Source organism: Oncorhynchus masou, chromosome 14 (genome assembly GCF_036934945.1).
Source record: "Oncorhynchus masou masou isolate Uvic2021 chromosome 14, UVic_Omas_1.1, whole genome shotgun sequence".
NCBI classification, from domain to species: Eukaryota; Metazoa; Chordata; class Actinopteri; order Salmoniformes; family Salmonidae; genus Oncorhynchus; species Oncorhynchus masou.
The window spans coordinates 37,825,177-37,836,795 of record NC_088225.1 but is presented as its reverse complement, the minus strand read 5'-3'; the positions used below and the strand labels follow the sequence as shown (position 1 = coordinate 37,836,795).

At 38.9% G+C, this 11,619-nt stretch overlaps 1 protein-coding gene across 6 annotated transcripts in view; it reads right to left on the bottom strand.

Annotated features, from left to right (window-relative positions):
• Window positions 1-3,723: 3,723 nt before the first annotated feature.
• Window positions 3,724-11,619, bottom strand: part of LOC135554816 (RNA binding protein fox-1 homolog 1) — an 86,163-nt gene continuing 78,267 nt past the window's right edge. For 2 of the 6 annotated variants that reach the window (XM_064987260.1, XM_064987261.1), the window contains exon 12: window positions 3,724-7,060. In XM_064987260.1, coding sequence (XP_064843332.1) covers window positions 6,938-7,060 — 123 coding nt within the window. In that variant the 3' untranslated portion in view covers window positions 3,724-6,937. The remainder of the gene's footprint in view (window positions 7,061-11,619) is intronic. The other 4 variants (XR_010457748.1, XR_010457749.1, XR_010457750.1 and 1 more) reach the window with 4 other exon arrangements.

The following is an 11,619-nucleotide window of genomic DNA, read 5'->3' as shown; positions in this document are numbered from 1 at the left end:
GAAATGTTCACTCCCTGTACTTGCTTCTCGTCTCCCAGCGTCGGTCCTTACAACCTGGTTTTAAATACACCCGGGTCTGAACTATACCTGATCTGATATATACCTGGTTTTAAATATACCTGATCTGATATATACCTGGTTTTAAATATACCTGATCTGAAATATACCTGGTTTTAAATATACCCGGGTCTGAACTATACCTGATCTGATATATACCTGGTTTTAAATATACCTGATCTGATATATACCTGGTTTTAAATATACCTGATCTGATATATACCTGGTTTTAAATATACCTGATCTGATATATACCTGGTTTTAAATATACCTGATCTGATATATACCTGGTTTTAAATATACCTGATCTGATATATACCTGGTTTTAAATATACCTGATCTGATATATACCTGGTTTTAAATATACCTGATCTGATATATACCTGGTTTTAAATATACCTGATCTGATATATACCTGGTTTTAAATATACCTGATCTGATATATACCTGGTTTTAAATATACCTGATCTGATATATACCTGGTTTTAAATATACCTGATCTGAAATATACCTGGTTTTAAATATACCCGGGTCTGAACTATACCTGATCTGATATATACCTGGTTTTAAATTTACCTGGGTCTGATATATACCTGGTTTTAAATATACCTGATCTGATATATACCTGGTTTTATATATACCTGATCTGATATATACCTGGTTTTAAATACACCTGATCTGATATATACCTGGTTTTAAATATACCTGATCTGATATATACCTGGTTTTATATACCTGATCTGATATATACCTTTTAAATATACCTGGGTCTGAACTATACCTGATCTGACATATACCTGGTTTTAAATATACCTGATCTGATATATACCTGGTTTTAAATATACCTGATCTGATATATACCTGGTTTTAAATATACCTGATCTGATATATACCTTTTAAATATACCTGGGTCTGAACTATACCTTAAATCACAAGTCACCATTCTCTTTTGTTTGGTCCTGGTTGGTCTTGGTTGGTCCTGGTTGGTCTTCTTTGGTCCTTGTTGGTCCTGTTTGGTCCTGTGAAACAGAGAATCTCTGGACCAGGTGGGGATTCAATTCCATCTGATCAGAACAGGAGAAACTCTGGTAATTTCCTTCATAAGTGTAAAGAAATAAATCAAAAGAGAGTGATAATATAGTAGAGCCCAGACAGTCTGCTTATTTTGATAAACTTTATTGATTGTTATTGTTAAGTGGAAGAACCATAGTGCATGCACATACAAGGACAGGGGAGGGGGAATCTCATCACAACACCTATGGAAGCAGAGGATGTAGAGGGTAGGGACAGAGACACACGGTGGTGTAGCCAGGATACGTGTTGCCATGCCCTCTGATGGTTCAGCAAACACAGGGCAGGGTCTTAACCCCCAGAATCTGCAGGATGGTGCTAAACCCCACAACCTGCCTACAGGATGGGACTTAACCCCCAGAATCTGCAGGATGGGGCTAAATCCCACAACCTGCCTACAGAATGGGACTTAACCCCCAGAATCTGCAGGATGGGGCTAAATCCCACAACCTGCCTACAGAATGGGACTTAACCCCAGAATCTGCAGGATGGGTCTGAATCCCACAACCTGCCTACAGAATGGGACCTAACCCCCAGAATCACCTGCCGGATGGGGCTAAATCCCACAACCTGCCTACAGGATGGGACTTAACCCCAGAATCTGCAGGATGGGGATAAATCCCACAACCTTGCAGACTGGATGGGACTTAACCCCCAGAATCTGCAGGATGGGGCTAAATCCCACAACCTTGCAGACTGGATGGGACTTAACCCCAGAATCTGCAGGATGGGGCTAAATCCCACAACCTTGCAGACTGGATGGGACTTAACCCCCAGAATCTGCAGGATGGGGCTAAATCCCACAACCTTGCAGACTGGATGGGACTTAACCCCCAGAATCTGCAGGATGGGGCTAAATCCCACAACCTGCAGATGCCACTGCCTTTTTCATGGGTTGCATTTCAGAATATTTTTTTGTCTTCTTATAAATACAAAACTGAGATATGTAACAAACACCTCGGATCAGGTTAATTTGTAAACAAGGTTATCAGGAAGAAAAGAGGGAGGAAAGGAGGGAGGAAAGGAGGGAGGAAAGGAGAGAGGGGGATATCATGAAGAAAAGAGGGAGGAAAGGAGGGAGGAAAGGAGGGAGGAAAGGAGAGAGGGGGATATCAGGAAGAAAAGAGGGAGGAAAGGAGGGAGGAAAGGAGAGAGGAAAGGAGAGAGGAAAGGAGAGAGGGGGAATATCAGGTAGAAAAGAGGGAGGAAAGGAGTGAGGAAAGGAGGGAGGAAAGGAGAGAGGGGGTATATCAGGAAGAAAAGAGGGAGGAAAGGAGGGAGGAAAGGAGGGAGGAAAGGAGGGAGGGGGGAATATCAGGAAGAAAAGAGGGAGGAAAGGAGTGAGGAAAGGAGAGAGGAAAGGAGAGAGGAAAGGAGAGAGGAAAGGAGAGAGGGGGAATATCAGGAAGAAAAGAGGGAGGAAAGGAGTGAGGAAAGGAGAGAGGAAAGGAGAGAGGAAAGGAGAGAGGGGGAATATCAGGTAGAAAAGAGGGAGGAAAGGAGTGAGGAAAGGAGGGAGGAAAGGAGAGAGGGGGAATATCAGGTAGAAAAGAGGGAGGAAAGGAGTGAGGAAAGGAGGGAGGAAAGGAGAGAGGGGGTATATCAGGAAGAAAAGAGGGAGGAAAGGAGGGAGGAAAGGAGGGAGGGGAATATCAGGAAGAAAAGAGGGAGGAAAGGAGTGAGGAAAGGAGAGAGGAAAGGAGAGAGGAAAGGAGAGAGGAAAGGAGAGAGGGGGAATATCAGGAAGAAAAGAGGGAGGAAAGGAGGGAGGAAAGGAGGGAGGGGGGATATCAGGAAGAAAAGAGGGAGGAAAGGAGGGAGGAAAGGAGAGAGGAAAGGAGGGAGGGGGATATCAGGAAGAAAAGAGGGAGGAAAGGAGGGAGGGGGATATCAGGAAGAAAAGAGGGAGGAAAGGAGAGAGGGGGATATCAGGAAGAAAATAGGGAGGAAAGGAGGGAGGAAAGGAGAGAGGAAAGGAGGGAGGGGGATATCAGGAAGAAAAGAGGGAGGAAAGGAGGGAGGAAAGGAGAGAGGAAAGGAGAGAGGGGGAATATCAGGTAGAGAAGAGGGGTGGAAGGAGGGAGGAAAGGAGGGAGGGGGATATCAGGAAGAAAATAGGGAGGAAAGGAGGGAGGAAAGGAGAGAGGAAAGGAGGGAGGGGGGATATCAGGAAGAAAAGAGGGAGGAAAGGAGGGAGGAAAGGAGAGAGGAAAGGAGAGAGGGGGAATATCAGGTAGAGAAGAGGGGGTGGAAGGAGGGAGGAAAGGAGGGAGGGGGAATATCAGGAATAAAAGAGGAAGGAAAGGAGGGAGGAAAGGAGAGAGGAAAGGAGGGAGGGGGTATATCAGGAAGAAAAGAGGGAGGAAAGGAGGGAGGAAAGGAGAGAGGAAAGGAGAGAGGGGGAATATCAGGTAGAGAAGAGGGGTGGAAGGAGGGAGGAAAGGAGGGAGGGGGAATATCAGGAAGAAAAGAGGGAGGAAAGGAGGGAGGAAAGGAGAGAGGAAAGGAGGGAGGGGGGATATCAGGAAGAAAAGAGGGAGGAAAGGAGGGAGGGGGGTATCAGGAAGAAAAGAGGGAGGAAAGGAGGGAGGGGGATATCAGGAAGGAAAGAGGGGTGAATGAGGGAGGAAAGGAGGGAGGAAAGGAGGGAGGGGGATATCAGGTAGAAAAGAGGGGTGTGAGGAAGTATTTAGCTACGTGAGGTGAGCTGGGCGTTTCCTCTCTCGCCCCCCCTGGAGCACTTTAAATCAACAACAGCTTCATTTTTCATATTTACATAAACGTCATCTTTGTTTTTCATTTAAGTCATATATATTTCTAATTAATCAAACAGTTTTTTTTTCAAAGTGTAAAGGCTGAGTTCTAGAAAATAACATTACAAAGGAGGTCACATTACAAACGATATCAAAACCCAAATGAAAGACAAGTCAATGTAAACATAAAAAAAAGCCCAACGAACAAAACACCAGCAGCGTATAGGACACTGACATGTTTTGCAGCCTCGTAGTAGTGAAGACCGTGTACAGGCTGTGTGTGTGTCTGTCGGCAAAATAGTACAGCTGACCCCCCAAAAAATGCCATGACAGTATGTACATTATGATTGCATTACTTGTCGTGTGATCCATCTGGATATGACGACTTCATAAAGAACACGAGAAAAGCTTTTTCCCAAACCGTTGGTGTTGTAGCCTACAACTAAAACATTACAGTTGTGTATTTTGTGTTTTAAGAGAACACCTTTGTTGCACAGCTCAAACGTCTCCATTAATACATTGTTGGTATATATATCTATATATATATTTTGTTCAGTTTTCATCGGGTACAAATAATCATAGTCGTATAATTTCTGGAGAAAAAAAAAAACGAAACACAAAAGGTAAAATAGAGAAGATAAATATAGACATTTTGTAATTTTTTTATTCTCTCCCATAATATAAAAGTCAGCAACTATATCAATGGATATACTGTAATTTCTATAAAAACAACATCTGTACCAGTATCATTATTATTACTATGGGACACCCTATGTCTATACATAGTGCCCTACTTTGACATGGGCCCTATGGCACCCTATCCCCTATATAGTGCACTACATTAGACCCGAGCCTAATTACCCCATATAGTGCACTACGTTGAACAGGACCCTATGGCACCCTATTCCCTATATAGTGCACTACGTTGAACAGGACCCTATGGCACCCTATTCCCTATATAGTGCACAACTTTGACCAGAAGCATATAGGGCCCTATATAGGGAATAGGGGTCCGTTTGGGAAGCAGACTCTGTCCTCTAACCATAAGTTATTCTCTGTAAAAATCTGACGGCACACACAGATGGAAAACCCCGGGAATATCTGAACCTTTGGCTTTGAGTGATAAACGATGACAATCACAACCATCATGATCTGATATCCACACATCAACGTCCTCGCTGTTTAGCACGCTGCCGACTACGCACCATTCACACACAACTACTCCCCTCCATCTCCCTCTTTCCCATCACCTGGTCTAGTAATGACACAGCACTGTGTTGAGGGTTTATAGTACCCCATATTACCCCCACCTCCCTCCCCTCCCCTCCATCTCCCTCTTTCCCATCACCTGGTCTAGTAATGACACAGCACTGTGTTGAGGGTTTATAGTACCCCATATTACCCCCACCTCCCCTCCCCTCCCCTCCATCTCCCTCTTTCCCATCACCTGGTCTAATAATGACACAGCACTGTGTTGAGGGTTTATAGTACCCCATTTTACCACCTGGTCTAATTTCTATTTTAACTTTATTTAACTAGGCAAGTTAGTTAAGAACAAATTCTTATTTACAATGACGGCCTAGGAACAGTGGGTTAACTGCCTTGTTCAGGGGTAGAACGCAAGATTTTGACCTTGTCAGCAGGGGACTCGATCTTGCAACCTTTCGTGCCTTTCTAGTACCCCATTTTACCCCCACCTCCCCAACCATTACCTTAATCCTAACCCTGAGCTTCAGCCCTAACCTTAACCCTAATCCTAACCTAATCCCAACCTTAACCCTAATCCTAACCCTAACACTTGCCCAGTTCTTAACTTTAACCCCAATCCTAACCTAACCCCAACCTTAACCCTAATCCTAACCTAATCCTAACCCTAACACTTGCCCAGTCCTTAACTTTAACCCCAATCCTAATCTAACCTAACCTAACCCCAACCTTAACCCTAATCCTAACCCTAACACTTGCCCAGTTCTTAACTTTAACCCCAATCCTAACCTAACCCCAACCTTAACCCTAATCCTAACCTAATCCTAACCCTAACACTTGCCCAGTCCTTAACTTTAACCCCAATCCTAATCTAACCTAACCTAACCCCAACCTTAACCCTAACCCTAACCCTAATCCTAACCCTAACACTTGCCCAGTCCATAACTTTAACCCCAATCCTAACCTAACCTAATCCCAACCTTAACCCCAATCCTAACCTAACCTAACCCCAACCTAATCCCAACCATAACCCTAATCCTAACCTAATCCCAACCATAACCCTAATCCTAACCTAATCCCAACCTTAACCCTAATCCTAACCTAATCCCATCCTTAACCCTAATCCTAACCTAACCCCAACCTTAACCCTAATCCTAACCTAACCTAACCCCAACCTTAACCCTAATCCTAACCTGATCCAAACCCTAACACTTGCCCAGTCCTTAACTTTAACCCCATTCCTAATCCTAACCCCAGTAGCTAGGAAACAACATAGACACTAACAGAGAGAATGTCAAAGGGATCCGAACCCTACAATCATGTAAACACTCTTACGAAACGGGATCACATTCTACGATGTATTCTACAGGATTGGTTTGTCTTTTCACCAATCCCTAACAGTTGAAATGTGTTGTTTTACAATGGTAAGGTTTTAAAATCTAGTAGCTCTTCTATAGCTCTACCAACACGGACAATCTACTAACCTTTACAAATTAAAAACCCACTGTATCAAAATGAACAGCACACAATATCTGAGGTATAAATATCCGTCTTTTTAGTTGACTGACTTGCCTCTCCCTTAGGAGCTGCTAAAATCATGCTCAACAGTTTATATTGCAATACCCAGGCCTCAAAGTTCTCTCTCTGTCTCTCTCTCTGTCTCTCTCTCTCTGTCTCACTCACATACTGGTTTGTTGGTTGTGTGGTGTGTTTGTTGGTCGGTCGGTTGGTTGGCTGCTCGGTTGTGTCCCTGTCAGAAAGGATTGATTGTTGTTTGGTTGTGGGGAGGTTGGTTGGTTGGTAGGGTAGTAATTGGTTGTTGTATGGTTTTAGGGAGGTTGGTTGGTGGGTTAGTATGGGGCAAAGCGGCTGTAACCTCCCCTGTATATACTAGCCTGCAGGGAGGACAACACCAGCCCCACGTCGTCAGCATGACTCCTCGTCTTGGCATCAGCCAACGGGGCAAACGGATTCTGAAACACACGTAACCATAGAGATAATGTAAGCATTCTGAAACGCACACGTAACCATAGAGATAATGTAAGCATTCTGAAACGCACACGTAACCATAGAGATAATGTAAGCATTCTGAAACGCACACGTAACCATAGAGATAATGTAAGCATTCTGAAACGCACACATAACCATAGAGATAATGTAAGCATTCTGAAACATACACGTAACCATAGAGATAATGTAAGCATTCTGAAACGCACACGTAACCATAGAGATAATGTAAGCATTCTGAAACGCACACGTAACCATAGAGATAATGTAAGCATTCTGAAACATACACGTAACCAGAGATAATGTAAGCATTCTGAAACGCACACCTAACCATAGAGATAATGTAAGCATTCTGAAACACACACGTAACCATAGAGATAATGTAAGCATTCTGAAACGCACACGTAACCATAGAGATAATGTAAGCATTCTGAAACACACACATAACCATAGAGATCATGCAAGCATTCTGAAACACACACATAACCATATAGATAATGTAAGCATTCTGAAACACACACGTAACCATAGAGATAATGTAAGCATTCTGAAACACACACATAACCATATAGATAATGTAAGCATTCTGAAACACACACGTAACCATAGAGATAATGTAAGCATTCTGAAACACACATGTAACCATAGAGATAATGTAATCATTCTGAAACACACACGTAACCATAGAGATAATGTAAGCATTCTGAAACACACATGTAACCATAGATATAATGTAATCATTCTGAAACACACACATAACCATAGAGATCATGTAAGCATTCTGAAACACACACATAACCATAGAGATCATGTAAGCATTCTGAAACACACACGTAACCATAGAGATAATGTAAGCATTCTGAAACACACATGTAACCATAGATATAATGTAAGCATTCTGAAACACACACATAACCATAGAGATCATGTAAGCATTCTGAAACACACACGTAACCAGAGATAATGTAAGCATTCTGAAACACACACATAACCATAGAGATCATGTAAGCATTCTGAAACACACACATAACCATAGAGATCATGTAAGCATTCTGAAACACACACATAACCATAGAGATCATGTAAGCATTCTGAAACACAAAGACATCCTGTACATAGCACTGTTCTTCTATAACATTGTGAAACACACACACCACCATAACCATATAAAGTCTAAAACAAACAACTCCATAGAGATAATGTAAGCATTCTGAAACACACACGTAACCGTAGAGATAATGTAAGCATTCTGAAACACACACGTAACCGTAGAGATAACGTAAGCATTCTGAAACACACATGTAACCATAGAGATAATGTAAGCATTCTGAAACGCACACGTAATCATAGAGATAATGTAGGAATTCTGAAACACACACATAGACAAAGTATATATCAGCAATTTTACAATCGCAAAGTTTTTTTAGCAAAGTTAACCATTTACCACATATAACGTGAGGGCTTGAAAACCTGATGGATGGCCTCACTATTTCAGCAAGAAACAGTCAAATCATCGCAATGTTGATGCATAAAAACGGACCCACCAACGCAGTACAAAATGAGCACTTGCAATTTCAACCAATCACCACACTTTTACCGCGTAAAATGGTTAATTAAATCAAGCCACGTGTCAAAAATCTTTTCCCTCATCAGCGTATTTTCACAACAAACTGAACAAAATCATTGTATATTGCCATGCTAAATGTCAGAATTGCTGAAACAGAATCAAGGATTTTTACCTGCAAATATCACAGAAAATCCAAACACAATCCTGGAGGGACCAATATATAGTAATGTGCATTCTCAAACATATGCGGAACCATAGAGACATCTATAAATCATTCTGAAACACATGCGTAACCATAGAGATGAACTGTATGTAAATCATTCTGAAACACAAACGTAACCATAGAGATATGCTGTATGTAAAGCATCTCAAACACACGGGTAACCATAGAGATATGCTGTATGTAAAGCATCTCAAACACACGGGTAACCATAGAGATAAACTGTATGTAAAGCATTCTGAAACACATACGTAACCATAGAGATATACTGTATGTAAAGCATCTGAAACACACACGTAACCATAGAGATATACTGTATGTAAAGCATCTGAAACACACACGTAACCATAGAGATATACTGTATGTAAAGCATCTGAAACACAAACGTAACCATAGAGATATACTGTATGTAAAGCATTCTGAAACACATACGTAACCATAGAGATATACTGTATGTAAAGCATCTGAAACACACACGTAAACATAGAGATATACTGTATGTAAAGCATCTGAAACACAAACGTAACCATAGAGATATACTGTATGTAAAGCATCTGAAACACATACGTAACCATAGAGATATTCTTCTCATATATTTTTTTCTTCTAATTCTATGCAAACATCAGCCATAAAGATGTATATGTACTGTCTATGTAAAGATATGGACTGTATATGCACTGTATATGTAAAGATATGTACTGTGTAAGTACTGTATATGTAAAGATATGTACTGTGTAAGTACTGTATATGTAAAGATATGTACTGTGTAAGTACTGTATATGTAAAGATGTGTACTGTGTAAGTACTGTATATGTAAATATATGTACTGTATATGTACTGTATAAGTACTGTATATGTAAAGTTATGTACTGTATATGTAAAGATATGTACTGTCTATGTAAAAATATGGACTGTATATGCACTGTATATGTAAATATATGTACTGTATATGTACTGTATAAGTACTGTATATGTAAAGTTATGTACTGTATATGTAAAGATATGTACTGTCTATGTAAAAATATGGACTGTATATGCACTGTATATGTAAAGATATGTACTGTGTAAGTACTGTATATGTAAAGATATGTACTGTGTAAGTACTGTATATGTAAAGATATGTACTGTATATGTACTGTATAAGTACTGTATATGTAAAGTTATGTACTGTATATGTAAAGATATGTACTGTCTATGTAAAGATATGTACTGTATATGTACTGTATATGTAACTATATGTACTGTATATGTACTGTATATGTAAAGATGTGTACTGTATATGTACTGTATATGTAAATATATGTACTGTATATGTAAAGATATGCACTCTATATGTACTGTATATGTACTGTATATGTAAAGATATGTACTGTATATCTACTATATATGTAAATATATGTACTGTATATATAAAGATATTTACTGTATATGTAAAGATATGTGCTCTATATGTACTGTATATGTAAAGATATGTACTATATATGTAAAGATATGTACTGTATATGTAAATATATGTACTGTATATGTATAGATATGTACTGTATATGTCAATATATGTACTGTATATGTACTGTATATGTAAATATATGTACTGTATATGTAAATATATGAACTATATGTACTCTATATTTACTGTATATGTAAAGATATGTTCTGTATATGTACTGCATATGTAAATATATGTACTGTATATGTAAAGAGATGTACTGTATAAGTACTGTATATGTAAAGATATGTACTGTATAAGTACTGTATATGTAAAGATATGCACTCTATATGTACTGTGTATGTACTAGATATGTACTGTATATGTAAAGATATGTAGTGTATATATAAAGATATGTACTGTATATGTAAATATATGTACTGTGTAAGTACTGTAAATGTAAAGATATGTACTGTATATGTACAGATATGTACGGTATATGTACAGTATTTGTAAAGACATGTACTGTAAAAGTACTGTATATGTAAAGATATGTACTGTATATGTACTGTATATGTAAAGATATGTACGGTATATGTAAAGATATGTACTGTCTATGTAAAGATATGTACTGTGTAAGTACTGTATATGTAAAGATATGTACTGTATAAGTACTGTATATGTAAAGATGTGTACTGTATATGTACTGTATATGTAAATATATGTACTGTATATGTAAAGATATGAAATATATGTACTCCATATGTACTGTATATGTAATGTATATGTACTGTATATGTAAATATATGTACTGTATATGTAAAGATATGAAATATATGTACTCCATATGTACTGTATATGTAATGTATATGTACTGTATATGTACTGTATATGTACTGTATATGTACTGTATATGTACTGTATATGTAAAGATATGTACTGTATATGTACTGTATATGTAAAGATGTGTACTGTATATGTACTGTATATGTAAAGATATGAACTATATGTACTCTATATTTACTGTATATGTAAAGATATGTTCTGTATATGTACTGCATATGTAAATATATGTACTGTATATGTAAAGAGATGTACTGTATAAGTACTGTATATGTAAAGATATGTACTGTATAAGTACTGTATATGTAAAGATATGCACTCTATATGTACTGTGTATGTACTAGATATGTACTGTATATGTAAAGATATGTAGTGTATATATAAAGATATGTACTGTATATGTACTGTATATGTAAATATATGTACTGTGTAAGTACTATAAATGTAAAGATATGTACTGTATATGTAC